The sequence below is a fragment of the Chlamydotis macqueenii genome, chromosome 2 (assembly GCF_036417535.1).
Source record: "Chlamydotis macqueenii isolate bChlMac1 chromosome 2, bChlMac1.mat, whole genome shotgun sequence".
NCBI classification, from domain to species: domain Eukaryota; kingdom Metazoa; phylum Chordata; class Aves; order Otidiformes; family Otididae; genus Chlamydotis; species Chlamydotis macqueenii.
The window spans coordinates 100,330,775-100,355,110 of record NC_141557.1 but is presented as its reverse complement, the minus strand read 5'-3'; the positions used below and the strand labels follow the sequence as shown (position 1 = coordinate 100,355,110).

General features: G+C 35.8%; 1 protein-coding gene across 1 annotated transcript in view; it reads left to right on the top strand.

Annotated features, from left to right (window-relative positions):
• ZNF236 (zinc finger protein 236) overlaps positions 1-24,336 on the top strand; it is an 82,640-nt gene that overhangs the window by 10,555 nt on the left and 47,749 nt on the right. Inside the window, exons 2-8 of the mRNA XM_086740537.1 lie at positions 640-782; positions 2,073-2,237; positions 6,002-6,180; positions 9,317-9,441; positions 14,262-14,434; positions 18,104-18,250; positions 20,149-20,220. Coding sequence (XP_086596663.1) covers positions 640-782; positions 2,073-2,237; positions 6,002-6,180; positions 9,317-9,441; positions 14,262-14,434; positions 18,104-18,250; positions 20,149-20,220 — 1,004 coding nt within the window. The remainder of the gene's footprint in view (positions 1-639; positions 783-2,072; positions 2,238-6,001; positions 6,181-9,316; positions 9,442-14,261; positions 14,435-18,103; positions 18,251-20,148; positions 20,221-24,336) is intronic.

Genomic DNA, 24,336 nt, shown 5'->3' with positions numbered 1-24,336 from the left:
TTTCTCTGTTGAATTCATATCTATGCAGTTTATTGCTTCTCTCAGCTATTTGAAACATTGATGTTGGTTTTACAACTGTAAAGGTAACTAATAAAGGTTTTACGTTGCCAGAAGTAGAAGAAAGAAAAGATGCCTAAATTTTTCTTAAAGGAAAAAAAAGCCGGGAACAAGGGAGGGCAGAAAACCTTGTAGTCAGAACTGCTGACTATATCGTATTAAAAAGACTTTTTTTTTTTTTTTTTTTTTTTTTTTAGAAGCACATTATGTAATATCATTAAAAGTAACCCCTGGCAGTATCTTACTCATGTCTAGTGTATTTGGCAGCTTTTTTTTTTTTTTTTTCCTCCATGCAAACTTGATGAGTGTTTATGAAGTACAGAAAGAATTTATTTCGAATTACTAGGGTAAGATGATTATTTATCTCCTTGGTGACTGGCAGTTAGAGGGGTGGATATATTCCTTTGATCCTCTGTCAAGGCAAGCAGTAATGTTTATGCCCAACATCTTCAAGATCCAATGACCTTAGAATCTTGTACAGGAGTTTGAGTAGTTTCTGCTTCAAAGAGTTCTGTTTTTTACAATAAATAGTAAGTAAATGAAATGAGACTTCATACAAATGTTTTAATGCTTGTTTTCTAGATGATGTTCTGACACCGTGTATAGAGAACAGTAATTTTCCCTACCAAGCACCTAACTTCCATAAGTGTGAGATCTGTTTGCTGTCATTTCCAAAAGAGACCCAGCTCCAGCGCCATATGAGGGATCATGAGCAAAATGACAAGGTATGAATTGCAGCAGATTTAAACTTAGGAAATAGCAGTGTGTATTTATATACTCGTATACTGACAAGTAAAGCTAACACAAGAAATATTTTTCAGTTTTCTTTAATCACATAATTAATAATTACTACTTGCAGAACCTCAGAGTTTTATGAAGTTTCTCTTTCATGTTTCCTCATGTTTCCTTTGAGACAGGACCTTACTTTGATGTCATTTAGTTAGTTATTTCCAGTTCAGTGACTTTTAATTTTAGCCATTTTCTTTGATTTATAAAATATTCAGATGAGAAAATGTATGGGTTTCTTTTAATTAAATTTGCAAACTGATTCTACACATTATCAATAAAAAGAAAATAATGCTTATATTGATTAACTGGGCCTCACTAGTCTCTTATAGCTGTTTTCAATGTCAAGTGACCTAATCTAGTATGTATGTATGCATTATAACTTAACATCATCACTTTAGCTCACAAATCAAATATGGGAAACTGAGAAAAATACAAATATGTGATTAAGACTGGACTGGCTTTAAATGAAGCTTTCGTCACAGATTTCGTCTGTAACCTGAAACATTTCATTTCTGTTCCTTGCTTTCTATTTCATAAAGCTCACACTTCTTTACATGTGATGGAAAAATAATTTTATTTCTGTTTGAGGTAGCTATAGATACAGGTTAATTTTTACAAAATGTAGAACTTTGAGATTATAATTCATGTATACAAAGAACTACTTACACAAGTTTCAATGTTTTAAAGCTGATATATAAAAAATGGAAGTTGATTTTGTTAAAACCATGCTACTGCTCGCTGTATAAGAGCCTGTATATCTAAAATAATTGTATCTCTTAAAGAATTAAAACTGATTGTGCAGATACCAGCTGAAGAACAGTCAATCCTAGCATAAACTAAGCTCTTTGCTATGCTGTTTCGATTATTAATTTTGCTTAAGGAGAGTTCACGATCTCAGAGTAGGAAAATTTATTTTGATCTCTTGCACATTCTTCTCTCCTCAGACAGTCTCAGTTTTGAGTTGCTTCCTTTAGTTCCCCTACCTTCTTTCCCCATATGCTCTTGAAATGCTCTGTTTGCATTTTCAGTAGTGAGATGCAAAGAAAAGAAAATAATTGACTGGTATTATTAAGGATCATTATCATATGTAGGAACTTGAATTGCACTTTCTTATTTTAAACATTTTTATTTTTTTTTTATTTTTATGCTTATATGTGTCATCTAGGCTATACGTAACTTATGGGAAGATTGAATTTTGTCTTGATTTTTGTGGTTTTAACAAACAGCCTCACCGATGTGACCAGTGTCCGATGTCATTTAATGTTGAATTCAACTTGACACTTCATAAGTGTACTCATAATGGTGAAGATCCTACGTGTCCTGTGTGCAACAAGAAATTCTCCAGAGTGGCCAGTCTGAAAGCTCATGTAATGCTACATGAGAAAGAAGAGGTAATTCATTAAACCTCGTAATTTAAATTTTAAAAAGACATGTCATAATGGTTGTACTTAATCCCTTACCTATAATAAATGGTCTCATTCAGAATAAATAGAAAACTTTTAGTGGGAAATCTGTTTCAATTTTGGTAGCAGAAGTTAATATCCTGGATCTAAGCAGGTGTTCCCATCCTGTCTTTACTAACGAAGAGAATCTGTATTTGTTTGATAAATATTGTATAATATATGACCATTAACAGATTAGTTATTTACAAATACTTCTATTTTGAAGCAATTTCTGTGATTTCATGTACATTGATAATTCCACATGTAATAGTCTGGGTGATCATTTTTGATGGCAGATGTCATGGTGAGGCGCACTAACCATGTAGTTCTTGCTGTTCCCTTATCTATAACTCCCACTCCTTTTTTTGCATGGATATTTCACTTGAGAGGACTTCTTGTTCCTTCTCCTCTCACAATTTCATTCTAAATTTTTATAAGGCATTCGTTATATTCTTAGCAGACAGTTAATGCATAGTTGTATTTTGCGTGCTTTATAGTTGTTACTGCGTTACTGCAGTTGCCAGAGTTGATTGTGCTGCCTAGAATACCAAGTTTTCAATCATGTAATTACCTCTTCCTCCTGTGAAGGCTTTTTTAAAGCTGCAGTTTGTGTTGGAGAATGGGACCTGAGTCAAATATGCACTTTTATCACCAGATTTCTAATCATAAGCATAACGGTTGTGTGTTTCTCCGTACCAACTGCAGACAGCTTACAGCAGTTTTTACCAGTAAGTGTGGGATGATAGGCCTGTTTGCATTTTTCCCTAAACCAGGCAGGGAGTGCCATCTGTAGAGAATGTATTCCTTCTTTAATCTTGTTATCAGTTCACATTTTATCATGACACAAACAAGTTAAAATGAAAGGAACTGAGTACAATCTTGTTGCATGTCAATATATCTATAATGATACATACTTTAATGGATATTTATTGAGGACACTGGATTTATGAATTGCTAAAAACATGGGAATAAGGAAACTGAGCATCAAAAAAGATGCCTAAGAGTGATTTTCAGTATTTATTTCTATCACTAAGTCATTTTTCATCACTTCAGCTGGAATGTGAACTTGAAGTGGAAGGTCTTCACGATGGCGCTAGCTGTCATTCAGGAATTTTTCATAATGTGCAGGATTTGAGATTAAGTTACCAGTGGAGTACATTCTTCCTTCTGTTTGCTATCACTTTCTTGCTCTTGTTGTTAGAAAGGCTGGAAATCTGACGACAGAGCCAAAGATACATACTCACTTACTCATACGTAGCAGTTGAGGAGACTACTGCACAAAGCTGAGGTTTGGGTACCTTTAGTCTTGCTTTCTACTGCATCAGCCAGCTTTATGTACGGATGAGTGCAGAAGGGCAGTAACAAGAAACTAGTTTGATTAGCTTGTTGAACTCTCCAGTTAGGTTTAGGAGAGCATATCTGTCTGTGCTGAAATGCCGATTTTCAAATTTTTAGCATTAAAACTGCTAATATGTGTTCTTTCTCCATGAGTATGATATTATAGAGTGAAAACTCTGTTATTAAAAAATCCTGGGTTTGGGGGTTTTGTTTTGTGTGGTTTTTTTTTTTTTTGGTTGGTTTGTTTTGGTTTTTTTTTTAAAGGACATTCACTGTATTTGATTTGTCCTGTCTTGTAATGTGGGAGCAATGGTCTTTGAAAATGTGCAAATTACAGTCTTCTTTTACAGATGGTAGGAGTCATTGATACTAATCAGGTGAAGATCCTGAGTTCCAAAGTGTTCCTTCAGATACTACATCTGATAAGATAAAGATAGTTAATCCAGGCAGAATTAGATGATTAAAGCTTTCTAAAATTATTTCTGAAGTTTTGGAATGTTGGGTATTATCTAGCAATGCATGAATAGCCCTTTTTGTTTAACATTAGAAGGTGAGTTTAACCATAGTGAGGTTAACAATATGCAATTACTTGTTCTGTGTGTGGTGGTGGATTTTTTGTTTGCTTGAGAGGCAAAAAAATAAATCTGGTAATGCCTATTGCAGAGAGATGATATTGGGTTTAATATATTGCTGGGGTTTTGTACAGGTTTTTTTTGTTTTACCATGTCCTTGCTTTCCTACAACAAATTCTGTAGTAATGCATAAAAATAAAAAGACTTTTGTTGTCTGAAATAATTCTTAGGCTATTATTTTGTTTGTGGAAGTTGCTTAATAGAATATGTGTGATAGCAACTTAATGTCATAGATAATGTGTGTCTGAAAAATGCTGAGAAGCTATTGACAGACTCTCAATTTTGGGGATCATGAGCTTGATATAGTATGCATTGTAAGCTTCTCTTCAAGTAATTTTTCCCCACTTGTTAAAAAGGATCATCATAAACCAAATTTAGTGTATAAGAACAATATGTTTCAATGAGAAGTATTCTTACTGAGATATGAATGTGGTTCCTGGAAAAGAAAGTAATATTTATTGTCTCACACTATACCTTGAGTCTAGTAGTAATGATCCCTAGATTAGATTAAACAAGTGATTTTTGAGGTAGTATATAACTTTATTAAAGGACTTCAGATTTTTAAGTTTTTGTGTGGAAACGTTGTCTGGCAATACTGCAGAATTTTTACTCTTTCAGACCTAGGGAACAATTTATTCTCAAAGCATTTTAAAAATAGCACTGCATATCTTTGTTCCTCTTGATGAAAACATTCTTGTCAATATCTTTATTTAAATGAATACTGTTTTGTTTTTTTTTTTCCATGTTAATCATTCAAGGAGGGGGAAAAAAAAGGGAGGATAAAAAAAATTTGCATTTGCAGTGATAATTACAATTATTGAAAATTGAATCGAGACGAAAACTGTCTGAAGTTACTTGCGCGTACCTGTGAGGAACATGTAGCAAATGTATTGCCAAAGAGGTGGTGAATATTTTTAGACATTTAGTCTTAACTCTCTGCTTAGGTTTTGTAAAATAAAGATACAGAGATTAATGGTTTTGAAAAGCAAAAGTAAAACAAATGCAGAGCTTTTAGTTTTCATTGAAACAATATTTGACTTTGATTCTTCCTGTGAATTTCAGAGAAATTAGTGTTTTTGCATTAAACATTACAAGTTTGATGTCCATTCTAAATGACATGGAATACTAATGTAACTGAAAAGCGTTATGTTGAACGCTGCTGTAAAATTAATGAGTTGAAGTGATATCTGTCAAAAACATTTCGTGTCTGTATTTATTTCTGCTCTCTTTTCTGTGAATATAGTTTAAGAAAAGTCAGTAGTAACTGTGGTGGGATTAGTGTTAAAAAGTAAGTGACAGTCTGTATTATTTTAACCAGTAAAAGTATAAAACCTGTGAATCTACAGTTTCTAGTTAGAAAGTAGTGTTTTTTACAAATGTTTATGAAGATCATAATGTTAATGGCAGTGAGGTAAGTTTCTGTATGTACCTTGAACTAGCCTACCAAGGAAACAGGGAGTGGTGGTGAGGATGGTACTGACTGTTTGTTTCTGCTACTTTTTCAGAATTCGGTTTCAGTGAAGTTTCTTAATATATGAATATTACCATAAGCTTCCAGTGATTATTGTTCGTGATTTATATTATCGGACTCAAAACCTTGTTTCGCTCTTATACTCTTATTGTTGCTTGCTTCCAGCTGCCAGTGTCCATAGAAGGACACATTCGTTTACTTGAGCGAAGGTTGTGCAAGGGAACCGCTGCTTGGGAATCTCTTGAAAAATCAGTCTTTGTTATCTCTTTCAGAATCTTATCTGTTCAGAGTGTGGAGATGAATTTACTTTACAGAGTCAGCTGTCCGTACACATGGAAGAACATCGTCAAGAATTGGCAGGCAATAGGATCTACAGCTGCAAGTCTTGCAAAAAGGAATTTGAAACTTCCTCACAGCTAAAGGAGCATATGAAAACTCACTATAAAATAAGGTGACAATCATGGGATTGTAACAAAATGAGCAGATGTTACTTTTATCGTGGTAGCTGGGGGAAGCAAGAGTAGCATTTCCAGTCAGCAAAGTATCATGATCTATGCAGATCATTTCTTTTTTTTTTTTTTTTGGCATGCTGTTATAAAATGACATTTGTTTTTTAAAACCTTACTAAAGTAGGTGACTATTTTTGGAGGCTTTTTTCTTTTCTGTTTTCATATTTAGGCACCCATACTAAGCATAGTTCCATCTGCTAGCTATTTGTAAATACAGGCAAAGTTTTTCTGATACAGAGTACTTTTTGAAGTGTGTTTATGTGTGATTTTTAAAGGCTAGCAGCAGTGTGCTGAAGAAAATGTATACTAATTTTCTAGTTTTACATAGCAGTTACTGTAATTACAAAAATCCTGATACTCTCTGCAAAGAGATGAGTTGTTCCTTGCAGTTTAATTGCCTTTTGCAAGTAGTCCTCACCACAACCTGCAGTGAGTTTCTTGTAAATCTGAAAAAGCACAAAATGAAGGGAAAAAAAACTGGCCTAATAAATGCTGTTCTTACTTTTGGTGAGAATTTGTTCTGTCCTTTCTTTCAGCTTTCTAGTTTAACTTCATTTTCAGGAAGGTGAAAATTACTTTAGGTTAGAAGAAAGAAAAACTTATTTCAGTTGGTTTAGTTTACAAATTAAGAAAGCCTAAGGTTTTTGAAAAGTGATTTCTCTCTTTAATCTTTGTTCTGTTTCTGTAAAAGCCAGATGGGGAAAATATATATTTTAAAATAAGAAATGTTAGGTATTTCCAATTATTTTTATTGGCAGATGATGCAGGTTGCAAGGTCTTACTAGTTGTGTTCCAGAAGATTTAAAAAATTATTGTTGTCAATTTCTATTTGCAAACTCAAAACTGAGGTAAAGTTGTTATGTTTCTATATTACACATTAAAAAAAAAACGTTCTTTTTGTGGATATCTCCTGTGTAAGTTAAGATTAATGAATAACGAATGGATGAATGAATCTAATATGATGGCTGTGATTTTGAGAGAGTATTATGCATGCTACATTCTGATATAAATGAGATACAAGTGCTCCACAATAATTTATTTTCATAAACATTTTCATTATTTTTGGATTCAGAGTTTTCTTATGTGCGATTCATCTTATTTATGAGTTGAGATGTAGAAACATGTTGCATTTGTATTCAAGAAACTGCTGTGCATAATGGTGCTTTGCTGTCCTTTCACCAGCAGTACCAACACAATCCATGTATGTGAGCCAGGTTAATGAATTGCATTCATTGCAATAATTAATTGATCCCGCTCCACCTTCTGTGTTTCAGTAGAAAAGGTTTTGAAAGGCAAAATGTGGACATTTATGTTTGACACAATCCTCTCACGTTGTTCAGATAAATAATGAAAATTAACATTTGACCTAACCTGTTTGACTGTATGTAAAGTTCAAAGACATACAATCTTACTATTTGATTCCTGTTTTTCATTGTATAATAATCTTCAAAAAATTTTTAGGATTTAAAATTATGAAGTCTTGTTCGCTTAAGTTCTTCTCGTAAAGTGGTAGCATGTTTCTTCCCAAAAAGGTGTTTATTTTGTTTGAAACACTTGAGTGGAAAACTGTTATTTAAATGTAGTGTCTACCTTTTGCTAAAAAAAAAAAAGATCATTATAACTCTAAATGAGGGAATATTTTAGATCTAATCCTGAAAGATTGTCCCTGCAGTTGTCTCCAAATTGGATATTATTTCCTTTATTAAAATGCCACAGCTATAGTTGAAACAGATGTTGTTGCTCATCAGAGAGCGTATTCTGATAGCCAGACTGGTCTAAGTCTGTTCTGAGATGGAAAGAAGGGATTCTAACATCTGTGCTGTTCTCTCTCCTGCTCTTCAATTGATTTTACTGTGGTACTTCAGTAAATTTTAATAGATATGATTAATACATAAAAGTAAAATATATTGCCCAAACTCTGTATTTGTGCTGGGAGAGTATAAAAAGTTTTGGAAAATGCACTTAATATTTGTTTGAGGTAATTGGAAGGGAAAATGTGCTTTCCTTTAAATATACACTGTGTGTGTGTGTGTATATATATATATGTGTGTGTGTGTGTGTATATATATATATATGTATGTTCTCTTGGAGTAGAAAGATGTGTAATTTGAGCAGAAGTTTAATGATTTCCTGTGTTATATGCAGGCTGTTACTCACCTGCTATTTTTTATGTTGTTATACCAGCCTGTGTTTCAAGGTAGTGGTGCATTTTGCACATCTATTCCACATTAGCTAGTTCTTCTCCATTTTTCAGAATTTCAGTTAGCTTTAAGCAGTACTGACAAGCTGGATTACTGTATAGGTGTAAATACTCAGGCAGCATGGAAAATGTGGAGTGCTCTAGATACCACACTGCCTTCTGGTTTCACCTTCTTTAGCTGAGTTGTTACAATGGTCTTTTGATATCCCCTCAGTTTCGGTGTTTTTTCTTTTTTTTTCCCAGCATAAAATCAGATGTTTTTTCCATGTTGCTATTTTTCAGCAGTCATTTAAACTAATTATCTTTATTTGTAGGGAAATGCATTATGAGAGTTTGTATCACCTGTCTCTGTGGAGATTGTGATTTGTATTTGAGGAGCAGTGGTGAATATTTAGGTTGTTAAATTCTTAACCGATTTTTGTTACACCTCAGCAACTGCATTTGTGCTCTGGTTCATGAGATCTTCCTGTTCTGATTAAAAACAAAAGTCATGCTGTGTTCAGGCTAAAGAAATAAAGTTGCACAGAGTTGAAAGTTCCCACCAAAATAGTAGTTGTGAAGTCACTGTAATTCTAGCAAAATTTAGAGTGAAAATGTTTCTAGAGAACTTCTTAGAAGTATCAGTTTCGTTACAGAAATAACTGTAAAATTCTTGGTGTTTGTAGGCACATAGAAAAGTTGTCCATTTACATTGTTCTTTTAGTATCATTAAAGAGTTTGGTTTTTAACTGTCAAAGATTACAGTATGCATTTACACAGTATGTTAAAAAACGATGGAGTAAAATCAGCTTATTCAAAGTAATGCTTAATATTAGGATTAAGAGGATTTTATTTACATTCCTTTTTTATCTTTCTTTTTTTTTTTTCCTAAATGATAGAGTGTCAAACACCAGATCTTATAATAGAAATATTGACAGAAGTGGGTTTACATATTCCTGTCCTCACTGTGGAAAGATGTTCCAGAAGCCGAGTCAGTTAACACGACATGTAAGGATACACACAGGTAAGACCGTGGAATTCATTTTTTTAGTTTGCATTTTTTTACAGAATTCAGTTAATCTGTGAAATGCTAAATATTTTTCTCCCAACTGGGATTTGAAATAGTATTAATACTATAGTTCTGTGATTCTGTCATAATACATCTGGCTTATTCGATGCTGTTATCTGTTGGTTTAAAACATCCTTTATGTCATTCCTTTGCTTAGGATATTTGTGTACTTTAAAAAATGTTTTGAATTGTTTCTAATGATATACATCTGGAAATTTTAAGTATTTTACAGGTTTCATTTGTTATAGAATATCAATTTTGGTACTAATAGTTTCAATGGGCCCTAAAATTGAGATACCTAGGTAAGGGCCAGTCAAGTACTCTTGAGATCTTACATACTCTAGAGTACAGGTTCTGAAATTGCAAAAAGAATAGAAATATGTGAGAATGAACAATACTGCTAACATAGTGACTTGCTTTTGTTTTTAGATTGATTTATTTAAAGTTACTGCCATATATTTTCTGTACTTACTGTAACTGCCATTTTCAGGGCATCCAGAAGTGAACTTGCGAGGTGATAAGACTAGATTGTAATTTTCATACCTGAAGAAGGGCAAGTGATTATTCAGTTCTGCAGAATGAACAGCAGATGATTTTGGCAAAATTGCTGTAATAAGTATGTGTATTTATTTAACCCTTAAGCAATTGAAATAACTGAGAAATGCTAAGTATAAAGTAATACAAAAGTTTTTTAAGTGTACAGAGGAGTGTAAGAACAGTCCTCAGGTTTTAACCAGCCGTACATAGAATCATAGAATGGTTTGGCTTGGAAGTGACCTTTAAAGGTCATCTAGTCCAACTTCCCTACAAGGAGCAGGGACGTCTTCAACTAGATCAGTTTGCTCAGAGGCCTGTCCAGCATGGTACTGAATACTTCCAGGAATGGGGCATCTACCACCTCTCTGGGCAACCTGTTCCAGTGTTCCACCACCCTCATTCCTTGTATCTAGCCTAAATCTACCTCCTTCCTACTTTAAAACCATTTCTCCTCATCCTGTCACAACAGGCCCTGCTAAAAATTTTCTCCCCATCTTTCCTATAAGCCCCCTTTAGGTACTGGAAGGCCTCAATAAAGTCTCCCCAGAGCCTTCTCTTGTCCAGGCTGAACAGCCCCAACTCTCTGTCTGTCCTCATAGGAGAGGTGCTCCAGCCCTCTGATCATCTTCGCGGCCCTCCTCTGGATTCACTCTGACAGGTCCATTGCCTCAACCCGCGTGCAGGACCTTGCACTTGGCCTTGTTGACCTTCAGGGGGTTTGTACAGGCTCACCTGTCAAGGTCCCTCTGGAAGGCATCCCTTCCCTCCAGTGTGTCAACCGCACCACACAACTTGCTGTTGTTGGCAAACTTGCTGAGGGTGCAACAATCCCACTCTCCATGATGCCAACAAAGATGTTAAGCAGCACCGGTTCCAATACCGACCCCTGAAGAAGACCACTTGTCTCCACTTGAACATCGAGCTGTTGTAACTCATTGACTGTGACCATCCAGCCAATTCCTTATCCACTGAGTGGTCCATCTGTCAAATCCTTGTCTCTCCAGAGACATGGATTAGAGACAAGGATGTTGTGCGGGACAGTGTCAAATGCTTTGCACAAGTCCAGGTAGATGGAAGTCAGTTACTTGTCCCTTATCCACCACCTCTGTAACCCCGTCATAGAAGGTCACCAGATTGGTCAGGCATGATTTGCCCTTAGTGAATCATGCTGGCTGTCACCAGCTACCTCCTGCTATTTCATGTGCCTTAGCATAGTCTCCAGGAGGATCTGCTCCATGACCTTGCCAGGCACAGAAGTGAGACTGACCAGTCTGTAGTTCCCCAGATCTTCCTTGTTTCCCTTTTTAAAAATGGGGTTATGTTTCCCCTTTTTCAGTCAGTGGGAACCTCGCTGGACTGCCATGACTTCTCATATGATGCATAGTGGCTTAGCAACTTCATCCACCAGTTCCCTCGGGACCTGCGGATGCATCTCATCAGGTCCCACGGAATTGTGCACCTTCAGGTTCTTTAGATGGTCTTGAACCTGCTCTTCTCCTACGGTGGGCAGTTCTTGATTCTCCCAGTCCCTGCTTTTGCCTTCTGCAACTTGGGCAATGTGGTCAGAGCCCTTGCTGGCAAAGATGGAGGCAAAAAAATTGTAGAATACCTCAGCCTTCTCCATGTCCCACATAACCAGGTCTCCCATTTCCTTCCAGAGAGGGTTTACGTTCTCCCTGGTCTTCCTTTTGTCGCCAACGTACCTAATATACGTTTGCCTTGAGACAAAATGTTCATTGAAGGTGCTCATGTGCTTACTCTCTCTGTTTTTTTTTTTTCCCATCTTGTGAATAAATTACTGTTTGTCAAGTTTTTAGCAAATTAAAGTAATTATGTAACTGTGCAATGTTGTTTGTATTAGGAGTCTGTTCAGACAGTGATGTGATGAGTTGCCATGTGCAAGAATAACTTTGCCAGGGGAAAAATAAAAATTCCATCGTGTGACTCTTTCTTAGGAGTCTTTTTAAGCTTTATAATTTAATTGTAAAATAGTAACACAAGAGGTCACCCTTGCACCTACTTTAAAAGTTGCCTGAAAGTAATATCCAAAAAAAGCCTCTGAAAGTTAACTTTCTTATTCTAGAGTTTTGTATCTATTTGATACATTATTTTAGCTTATTCTAGTCAGAGTTAAAGAAACAAGATTATAGTTGGTTGAGGACGCTTTTCTAAAGCTTCAGAAAGTTCAAGAGCATTTATAGTTGTTTTGAAGAGTAAAAAGACATTGGTCCATTGGGAAACCAGAGACAGAAAATGTAATCCCAGTCTGTACCTGACAGTACGTCATTTTAAGTTCCAGGTCTCTCTGGTGCAGACAGACTGTCTAGCATCCAGTTGCTTGAGGTACTGTAAAATATGTAGGTAAGAAGAACTCTACTTTAAAGGATTTAGAATACTTAAGTCTTCAGTTGTTAAAAGAGCTTGTCTGTGCTGTATGTACAGCATTACATTAGTGTCTTAATTGCAATACTTTTTTTTTTCTTCGTAGCTATTAATTTCAAGCACTTAGACCCTTTGGGAGGGAAAAAAAAATTCTCAGGGATTGCATTTCCTTTGTTAATAACTAAGTAATGAACCTGCCATTCCCCCTCCCAAATCTGTATTTTATTACATTATGCTTCAGAAATACAGAAATTCCACATTTCCACACTAGAATTAAGATTCAGTTTTCATAATGACATTTACTTAAATAGACAAACTTAACCTGAAGGAATACTTCTATGTGTCCAGTAGCAGCTGTTAATGAAAGCTAAGACTTTTACCTGGGAAAGCCCAACATGAATTTTGTCACTCTATTTCAAGATTTGAATTAGTGTTCTGTATTTTAATATGTTTTTAAAATATGTAAAACTCACGTTTTTTAAAAGCCATAACCAGCAGAGTAGAAAATACAAGTTCCTTCAGAGTTTATACTATGTGACTTATATGCTTGTAATCTTTTTCAGAAAATAGCTGCTTTTATTTCAAACAATGTGAATTTAATTAAGAATTAATAATTTTAAACTAGATGTAATTACAACTCTATAATTAGAAGTCATATAAAAATAATTAAAACTGCTTTAGTATGCATAATATTTAGCACATGCCAGTACTTACTGATGTGGCAGACATAACATACGGTATGCTCATAGTGTTTTTGCTATAGAAATGTGTAAAGGCAAAATGTTAAATGTTCTCAAGGTCCTGGAGTTCCCACAGCTAAAATGTTTCCCTAAGAGAAAAAAAAAAAAAGAGCAATACTGAGTGATACTGAGTTCACAGTGGAGATTTCCAGTAGTCCATTTTCAAATGCATGGTTGACAGAAACTGAACTTTATTCTTAGTATCTGTGTGTTTAAAATATGTAGCTTTCTGATATGTTAATGCAGTTATATTATGTTTTGTCACTTAAAATTTCTGGGGAGTTTTTAATGGTTAATCTCTTTATATACAAGTAACTGTAAGTATGCACAGCACTGAGTACACCAAGATGAGGAAATACTGACGGAGCATTCTTGTAACTGTATTACCTACATTTTCTTTAATCTTCAGTAATAATATGAACATTCCAGGTTTTAATATATCATACAATAAAAACAGTATTTTAATGCACATTTTCAATAAGTGGATGTAAAGAGTGAGTGACTATTAATATTTATCGGGGAGTGGGAACCATTGGCCATCTTTTGCAGTGTTGCTGTGAGACTTCTTTGTTTTAGAGTAAATAAAAGGTTACATTTGTAGATTGTTAGTTATTTATTACTGTCCATTGCACCCTCTGCTCCTCTCTCTGTTTCTGTGCAGGTATATGCATTTTATAGGATTTGGTGTAAAAGAATGGCATATGTGGTTTTGGTTTTTCTTTTCTTTTCCCCTTTTCTCTTCCTCCAATGGTTTTGCAAAACAGCTTCTGAGATCTTCCAAACCATAAGTTGAGGGAAGCTGTTCTAAATAATTGTTTCTTACCGGTTTCATTTATTTATGCATTTTAACTGATCATCATCAGTTAGGTCATAAAACTTTTTCACAAAGCTACATCTTTATCAGAGATGGTGAGATTGGTGGTTGAGGTAAACAATTTAATTGTCAAAACACCTAATGATGTACGTTTATGTGTTTATGTGTGTCTGTGTACAGGTACCTCTATGCAGTATTTTATTTTCACTGGTATTATTTTTCACTTTGATACAGTAAGCTGCTAACCTTTATTTAAAGCCCCATACACCACGTCCTTCTTTTTTTTTTTTTTTCCCTTTAAGGTGAAAGGCCCTTTAAATGCAGTGAATGTGGAAAAGCCTTTAACCAGAAGGGGGCACTGCAGACCCATATGATCAAGCACACTGGTGAGAAACCCCATGCTTGTGCCTTTTGTCCTGCAGCCTTTTCTCAGAAAGGCAATCTTCAGTCACACATACAGAGAGTTCATTCAGAGGTAAATACAATTGTTGATAAAGTGGTTGGTGCTTATATACTTCTTATTTAATTTTCAGTATTTAAGTTATACTCTTTGATTTTTCTGTGCTCTCTGGTGCTTTCTGCAGCCAATATGGATTTTACTGCTGTAGTGTAAGTTCTAGTTTGTTGGTTTTGCCTACAAGGTTCCCTAAAATAGCTCAGTCTGAATAAATGTATACTTAGGATAAGTACCAAAACCTTCATTTGCCATTGTCTTTTCAGTACATTGATAGAGTAATAAATTATTAGTGGATTTAGGTGTATAAATATGTACCTGTGTCAGGAGAATGAGGGCTAGAATCATAGAATCGTAGAATGGTTAGGGTTGGAAGGGACCTTCAAAGGTCATCTAGTCCAACCCCGTGCAAGGAACAGAGACGTCCCCCACTAGATCAGGTTGCTCAGAGCCCCATCCAACCTGGCCTTGAATGTTTCCAGGGATGGGGCATCCACCACCTCTCTCAGCAACCTGTTCCAGTGTTCTACAACCCTCAGTGTAAAAATTTTTTTCCTAATATCCAATCTAAATCTACCTCCCTCTATTTTAAAACTACCTCCCTCTACTTTAAACCCCCTATTTTTACCCCTCGTCCTATCACAACAGACTCTACTGAACAGCCTCTTCCCATCTTTCCTGTAGGCCCCCTTGAGGTACTGGAAGACCTATAAGGTCTCCCCGGAGCCGCCTCCTCTCCAGGCTGAACAGCCCCAACTCTCTCAGCCTCTCCTTATAGAAGAGGTGCTCCAGCCCTCTTATCATCTTCGTGGCCCTCCTCTGGACCTTCTCCAACTGGTCCATGTCCTTCTTGTGTTGGGGGCTCCAGAACTGGACACAGTACTCCAGGTGGGGTCTCACCAGGGCAGAGTAGAGGGGGAGAATCACCTCCCTCCACCTGCTGGCCACACTCCTCTTGATGCAGCCCAGGATGCGGTTGGCCTTCTGGGCCAAAAGGGCGCATTGCTGGCTCATGTTGAGCTTCTCGTCCACCATCACTCCCAAGCCCTTCTCCTCAGGGCTGCTCTCAATCCATTCTCCGCCCAGCCTGTATTTGTGCCTGGGATTGCCATGACCCAGGTGCAGGACCTTACACTTGGCTTGGTTGAACTTCATGAGGTATGCACGGGCCCACCTCTCCAGCCTGTCAAGGTCCCTCTGGATGGCATCCCTCCCTTCCAGCGTGTCGACAGCACCACACAACTTGGTGTCGTCGGTGAACTTGCTGAGGGTGCACTCTATCCCACTGTCCATGTCGCCGACAAAAGATGTTGAACAGGGCCGGGCCCAACACGGACCCCTGAGGGACACCACTCGTGACTGGTCTCCACATGGACATTGAGCCGTTGACCACCACTCTCTGAGTGCGGCCATCCAGCCAGCTCCTTATCCACCGAGTGGTCCATCCATCAAACCCATGTCTCTCTAGTTTAGAGAGAAGGATGTTGTGCGGGACAGTGTCAAAAGCTTTGCACAAGTCCAGGTAGATGATATCCGTTGCTCATCCCTTGTCCACCGATGCTGTCACCCCGTCATCAGATGAAAGTAAGCCAAAAGCAGCAACGCAGAAGGTGGTGAAAAATTTCAAATAGCCACCCGCTAACCCCATCATAGAGCATGCTTGCAATTTGTCTTTGAAGTAGAATATATCTTACAGCCTTTTTCAGAGGTGTTTCAGTTACAGGTGGAAGAAAATTCCAAAATAAGATAAAAAATATTGTTGTCTTAGACCTCTTTATGCTGATTTTTTTCTTCTTCTTTGTAACAGACCATTTTTAGGATTCGAAAGGTGCAGCTATGATGATGTAATATAATATTCTCAGCAACATTGGCTATGCAACTTTGCTCAGTAATTTCCTTGCTGACTTCAGTGGTCTGTGGTTGGAAATACCTGTAGAAAGAGATCTAGTGTTGATTTGAAAGGTATAAACTTATAGGGGCAGCTTTTTTTTTCCTTTTCTCTTTTTTTTTTCCTCAGTGTGTAGAGTATAATCTCTGCTCTCACTCTCTCCCCTGACTCCGAGATTTGCTTTCTTGTTTCCCATTTTTGTGTTGCAACAGTATATCTTATTTATTGGATTTTTTTTACTAAGAATTCTTTTAGGGTGTTAAGAGTTTCTTATTTCTAGGATGTGGTCCTTCATTAAGTATGTCTTAGTGTTTTGTATTACACTTAATTATATTAAATCATGTGTTTACATTTCATATGACTATATGTGAGTAGTCTTCCTCACTGATCACAGCTACCTATATGTGATAGCTTTTGCTACATGAAAAAATGCACCAACATTAATTTCATAGTTTACATTGATTTTTTTTTTTTCCAATATTACAAGATTGTTTAGGATCAAGCCAAAAACATTTCTCACTTCTTTATGTTACTCTATTTTTCTGTAAGGAAAAAAAAAAAGTTGTAGGACAAAGGACTTTAGATGCTGCCTCTTGATCATGTCTTACTGTGTTCTGTGCTCTTGAGCCTACGTTTAAGTTATTGCTTTGGATACTTTGCTGAATTTTTTGCTTTATTGCTGTCACTGTATTTTCTTCAAGACTTCATGCACTTCATGCAGAACTCTATTAATTCTTCATTTTATCCTGAAACAGTCACAAAATAACATTACAGGTAATAATGAACTGGGTTGATTCTCACTTTGTTTATCACTCTTTAGTCATACCTGTATTTTATTAATTGATACCTCTTTCTGAAAGTCTTGTTACCAGTTTAAGCTAATGTCAGAAAATACAAAATTCCACACTATATTCCAAGCAGCACGTTTTATTTTGAAAACTTGAATGTTCTCTACATATTGAAAATACTGCTATGTGATAGAATCAGGAGGAGGGGGAGGTGAGGATTATTTGAATCTGCAAATTTAGCTGCTTTAATTACCTCAGCTCCTTGGCCTGAAAGTCCCAAACAAATTGCTGCTGATCACACATCATCATCCATTGTCTTCAAATTCAGTTCAAACTGTACATTAAACTTCCCTGCCCTTCACTATGTTGGTTTTTTGGTGGGTTTTGGTTGGTTGAGGTTTTTCTGGGTAGTGTTTTTTTTTTTTTTTTTTTTTCTCCAGTTCCTGTGATCTTTGACCCAATCTCTCACATTTATTCTACTTTAACCCAAAAAATTGATTTTTTTTTTTTTTTTTTTTCTTGGAAATTTATAAAAGGTATGTATGCAAAAGTAAGCAAAAGAGAGCCAGAATTTCAAGATAATTTATCTGCATTTTTTTCTCTTCATCTTTCCAGACTTCCATTTGTATTATATATGATGTTACATCTTCAGACACATTTAATTGATAAAGTTGCTTTTAGGTTTTGCTTCTAAACGTGTAATGGTAGGAAATTGTAAGGAGGGAAAAATTTGAGACCTCATTTGCCAGATGACATTTGTTTTGCTCTCTGGTGCTTCCCAATCTTGAGAAGTGGTAATAGGAGATGACAGTCATGCATGTAGATTACAGTTGACTTGATATCCAAGAGGTACCAGACTGATTCTATAACTGGATATCAGTAACTTGGAAAAACGAACCATTTTATCTTCATAACCCTGTGGTATATGTGTTATGTGGATAAATATTGAGGAGTAGAAAACTTGGTAGAATTATGGAAAATTTATTTAGTTTTTTTTTTTTTGTTCTATTGAAGGTGAAGAATGGCCCTACATACAACTGTACAGAATGTAGCTGTATCTTCAAAAGCCTGGGTAGTTTAAATACACATATCAGCAAGATGCACATGGGTGGTCCACAGAATTCTGCAAGCTCTTCAGCAGATGGATCTCATGTTCCAGCAGTAAGTTTTCCTTGGTATAATGTGAAAATACCTTTAAGAGTTTAATTAGATCTATATCCTAATTCCAGTAGTTCTTCAGATGGGTTAGAACTAAAGGACCTGTAGCTAGTTTTTGTCTTTTTAAAGTCTTATGTAATTTTTTGAATTAATTTGCATTATTAAATATTGGCAGAATGTAAATTGGCCAAGTATATGCAAAAATAATTAAAAATTTGAGAGCTTAGATGAAAGTACAATGTTCTATTCTACAACTACATAAAATATGGTTCTGGTGCTTACAGACTGTGTGGAGGAAAGCTTTCCTCCACAAATAACATAAAAATACTTATGAAGTTTTGCTGGAACAATGAAATACTTATTTTTCAGAAATCATATCTTTCTAGTTCATATAAAGACATAGTGAATTGTTTTTCTGAGTATTTCTTATAACTTGTTTTAAGTGTTAGCTTTTTGTTTGACAGATCGTGAAGGAAAGATCCTAGCTTTATTGGAAGCACTGAATGTTTTTGTTGTTGGTTTCTTTTTCTTTACCCAGATATAAGAAGCTAAATTGCAGAATGCTTCTGGTTTCATAAAGCTATTTTATTTTTTGAGCCAGTTCATATTTAATGTATCATAATACATTTTTTTTTTCTTTGACTAGAATTACCTTTTCTACCTTTATTCCACTCCATTTTGCATCATTTCCAGCTTTTATGCTGTAAAGGCCAAAAGATGACAAGTAGTATCAGACTTTGAAGAGGGGGATTGAAATGTAAAGTCTCAATTTCGTTATGCAGCTGTATCTTGTTGAAAACAACTAGTGTTGTTTGGAGAACCATTTTTGGTTTCTAGATTTCATAAAGCTTTCTTGCATAACACATGCTATCTATCTCTTCAGGTTAACTAAAATTTTAAAAAAGACTGATGTGTCCTATTTACTTGCAAGTACATGTAATTTCTATGTCTTTTTGTGCATCTCTACGTTCACAAGCATCATCTTAAAAGCAGAATGGAAGATGATTCTTTTGTGCTACCATGTTTGCTTTCCCTGTCCAACTGCGTTTTCCTTGTTTTGATTTGCTTCAGTATTTTGCACTTGCATTGCGCATTGATATTACAGAATGTGTTGTTATTCTCTTTGCTGCATGCATACTTCCCTGCTTGCCTGCAGGGAGGAAGAGTAAAGAATACCTCCAGACAATAGTATAAGCAAAATAGGAGAAAAAATTTTCTTTCTAAAAACAGGTGCCAAGTTTAACAAGGAAGAACAAAGATAATAACTGACATATCAATTGCATGTTGAAAGTACTACACTTTTTAATTTTATATTTGAAACTGCAGAGATTTAGTGATTGATTTTCATTGCTATAGAAAGATGGTATATTTTTAGATTAGCACTGGAATTCTTATATTAGAACTGACTTCATTCTGCTCAAAACTTGCAGAGCTTCTTTAACAACAAATCTCCGATACAATAATTCTTTTCTGAAGTTTGTGGTCAGTCTCTGTGGTCCCTGGTTATATACCTGGGGATGAACGATTATATCCTTAATACAACAAATTCCAAAAGTTGAAGTCTCTTGAAGTGCTGTGCTATCAAAGAATGCATTCTTGTGTGGTACACGAGTACATCTTGTAAAATATGCTTACTGTAATGTTGTTATTTGTCTTTTGCTGCATCAGTGCTTATAGATAAGGTACTAATTTCTGTAACTTGTGTTTGTTTAATGTTTATGAACTACAAAATAACATTAGTGATTCTAGGTACTATTGATCTCTTCCATAGTCTGTTTTTTCCTGTTCTTAGTCTCCATGCTGTGGGAAAATTAACTGTGTTACTCTCATATGTAATATTAGCCATGTTTTTCTTCTTTTTCTACAAAGGCTTAAAATACTTTATTTTCGTCTCTTTGTAGGACTCTGTCACTCAGCCTTTAACAACATCCCCTACTAATCTTTTGCAACCTGTTGATAACAAGTGGAAGAATGTAAGTGTACAGTTCTTGTCATATTTTTGTGTTGAGACTAAAAGTGGGAGAAACTTTACAGAATTTTGTAAGCTTTCATTTCACTGTTGGAAAAGGATATGCAACAGTCCTCTGTGCGACGTTGATCAGCTGGTATGTGAAGGCAAACTTATTGGTGAATGTTGCTGTTTTTTAAGGAATGGAACACATCTTGAATGGATTATATTCCCTCATTTGTTATACGCTCATGATTTTGCACATAATTCAGTTCATTAGATCTTCAAAATGGAAGCAAATATTCTCCTGCGTAGAAAGATCAGAGGAGAGTAAGGACACTCATAAATACTGGATTATCCTGCCCCTCTGGCTTTACTTCACAGGGATACCATGGTTTGGGTGGAGAGGGAATGAGCTGTGTTAGTGCTGATTGAGTTGGTTGGAATTGAGGCAGCAGGGGAATTGTGAGGCTCAGGAAGAGCCCATGGAGCCGGGGAAGGACGATGCAGGGCTGGCTTTCTGGAACCCCATAGCAAGCAGTCTTGATGGACAGGCAGGCAGGTCTTGATGTGCCAGTCACAGTGAGAGCATTAGAATGTTGTGTTACAGCTATGAAGCATGTTTTTTTTTTTTGTCAGCTATATGTTGCAGCACATGACTTGCATTCCCCCCTTCCTAACTTCAGCCTCTGATTATCTTCTTGTGTACAGAACTTGCAAAACTAAGGACTAGGAAATGTGGCACTATTGCTTTAAAGCCACTGTAACCAGTCTGTTAGCTGTCTTTTTATCTTTTGCTGTGAATTCACTGTTCTACGACCAGTTAACTTAAAGCTAAACAGAACTGATTTGAACTAATTACTGATATTTACTGTATTAAATAAATAGTTATACTATGTTTCTTGCAAGACTTCAAAAAATATTAAAAATGGCTGTTCTTCAAAAGTAGTTTAAGTAAATTTTCATTTTTTTAGTCAACTGACGTTATTTTTCTTAGTAAGGAGTGGTATCAGAGATGATTTCTGGTTTTTAGGGGAGGATGTGCGTGTGTGTGAAAGCACGGGTCTGAAAAGATAGTTGTCAATTGTGCCACATTGTGTGGTTCCCCGTACTTGATGCAGAATGCCAGGTTTTTCCCTAGTGAGAGGTGCCATTTGGGAGCAATGGATCCCATTCATCCCCCCTCCCAGAACTGCCTGGTGCTCTTGGCTGCCGAGTGGAAGAAATGATCCCATTCCATCCTTAGTCTTAGTGTCTTCAAACCTGTTTCTTCTCCAGAGAATGACTTAGTAACTGCTGAGTAACCAAGCAGTTTAAGTGTGAACCTTTACAGAGTCAACTTCAGCTTACATGTAGCAGATCTAGGAACACAAGCAAGGAGAAGCTTGACTTTCTGGTGTAGCAGTTAGAGCACAAAACCTGAATTCTCTTTGCCCTTGCTAGGGTACCTCCTCTTTTTACGGTACTAACTATATACTGTAGCATGTATAGGAATTTTATGTGAAAGGAATGCATGGCATCCCCTCAAAGCTGATGCAGACAGACCTCAACACCAAGGTGAATCAGCAACAATTTTGTTAGGTGTTTTCAGATATTCCTCCTTTGTAACCTGCTTGTTTATGTGCAGTTGCTATTCATTTGTTGAACTAGGGTATGCTTAGATTCCTCCATGGAGCTGCACCATGTGTCACACATGGTTTTAAGAAAATGTATAGGTACTTTTCTCTTACTTAATGTTAACTTTTTGTTAAGTAGAACTAGTTGCATCCTTAATGATTCTTCTTTTTCTTTCTTGTAATGGAGGTGATAAAAAGCGGGGATATGTGTTTTACTTTCAAATGGAATAATGTACTAAAATTAATGTGAGGCACTGTAAGTGATTTTTAAAACTTTCTGAAAGAACTTTTAAAAGAGGTGCACAGGGAATCACCACTGTTGCTGTGTTTCTGGTGAAGTCCCTTGAAAATTAATTCTTGACGCTACACTTTTTAATAGTTTATCAGTGACCTGGAAGAAAATGAAAAACCATCACAAATAGGGATGATAAAGAGATTGAGGTAATTTATGAAAACAACAAATCACTGAAACACAGTGATCTGAATTGCTTGGTGATCTGGATGTACCAAGCAATACATGTTCTGATATGGCCAAAAATAAAATCACATATAGAAGAATGGGAAGAGTAGGTTATGTTCACTTCATAGGAGTTTTCAAGGATGTAAAATTGCCCTTATAAAGAAGGATGGAAGAGGTAATAATTTATAGATCAACTAAAAGTTAGGTTTTCTTGCCTGGAAAGATTAGTTTTGGTAATCTTATTTAGAGAAGAAACCTCACATAGGAATGAAAATCTTATATGTCCTCTGTACTTCATTCTAGGAATTCTTGCTTTTGTTGATTGTCTTTTTTATCGTGTTCACTGTTCATTAACTGTATTCAAAGATGCAGAAGGAAGCAGAGCCATCAGAATTTTTGAAGTATGATACGATATTTTATTCTTGAAGGGATTCAAAGTGCATTATCTGTTTTTCCCATCAGATAACGTATTTAAGGATGACTTGATCTGCTGTTTTGAAGAAAAGAGAAAAACCTGTGATCTTTTTAGTAGAGAAGAGAAAAAAAAACAGTTTTGAGGGTTGACACTAGACAGATTCACACTTTGAAATAAAGTATGGGATTTTAGTGTGGATAATTTACTGTTGGAGCGGTTGGATAGCAACAGAAAAAGTTACCACAATAAATTACTTCATTTAAAGAAGTGGCATAATTTCTGTGCAGTTACTTTACTTGAAGGAGTAATTCACTCAGAGTAATCACGTTGTCTGCATTACACAGCAGATCAGACAGACTAAGGTGATCTAAGGTGATCACAAGGTCTACTATTCCAGTTGAACAAATGTGGAGCTATGAAGTAGTAATAAAACATTTAATTCTTTATGCTATTTTAAAAATCTGTTATTGATGCAAGACCTACAAAGAGACCTCTGACACATTTCATAATGAGGAAGTTATTTTAGTAGTAGTGCTAACAGACTTTATACACATGCATTTGTATATATTATTTTTCAAAAAAGATAACCTCCATGAGACTATATACAAACTGCTGTATAATATGTGAACACGTTGGCTAAATACATGTAATATTATAATTTTCATGTCAAAGATAATGTTGAGTAGTTCCTTCATTAACAGTTTGTTGGTTTTTTTTGGTTGTTTTTTTTTTTTTTAAAGCCTGGGAGAGTTTTACGAACTTTTTATTGTAGGCTTCCTGCTCTACTAAAGAGCTTCCCTGCTTTCTGTTTGAAGAAAATTAATGATCTCCATAAAGAGCTGTTCCGCGCTTCAGCAAAACACTTTGCTTCAGTTCCTGTTTATTGCACTGAAAATGATGTGTAGTGTGTTGTATTTTGTAAAATACATATCAAAATGTTTATAGAAATTTTGCTAAATTGGAATCTGAAGAGCTGGAGTCTTTCAGTATGTCCCACTGGTGACATGAAAAAAGATGAACTGATGGTTAAATCAGCAAAATAGCAAGTGCTATTCTCACATGCATGCAAGAGAAATGTCATAAGGGTTTGTTTTATATCATGTCATGAGAAGCTGTTAACAGTACTTCATCAAATTCTCAGGACATAACTCAAGTTAATTTTTCTTAATATATTTCTTTGTAACCGTCCTCAAATGCAGTGAGAGTGTCATTTCGACTGTATGTAATGTGTCAGTATACAGAAAATCTCAGGGGAGTTTTCAGATCAGAAGAAATATTATACCCATGAAGCCTAAGATTACTCTTTGTTCAAAATGATCTGAAAGAAGATAGCATTTTTATATGTGTGTGTATATATGTCTGCGTGTGTGCATGCCTGGAAGTTGTTATTTTTAGAGAAGAGAAGTGAATATTAGAAGCAAATATCCAGTGTGTTCTAAGAAATAGGATTATGGGGTTAGCCATTATATAAATATGTATTTCTCTTTTCTGCAGTAAAATAAAGGATTGAAAGCAGTTGTTTCAGTGATGGTATACTTATGCAGTCTATTTGTTATAAGGAAGTGAAGTTTATAAATGAAGGAGAAGAAGGAGAAGAGAAGGAGTCTTTATTTCTGGTTTTAAAAAGAAATACCAAGGATATTACCATTT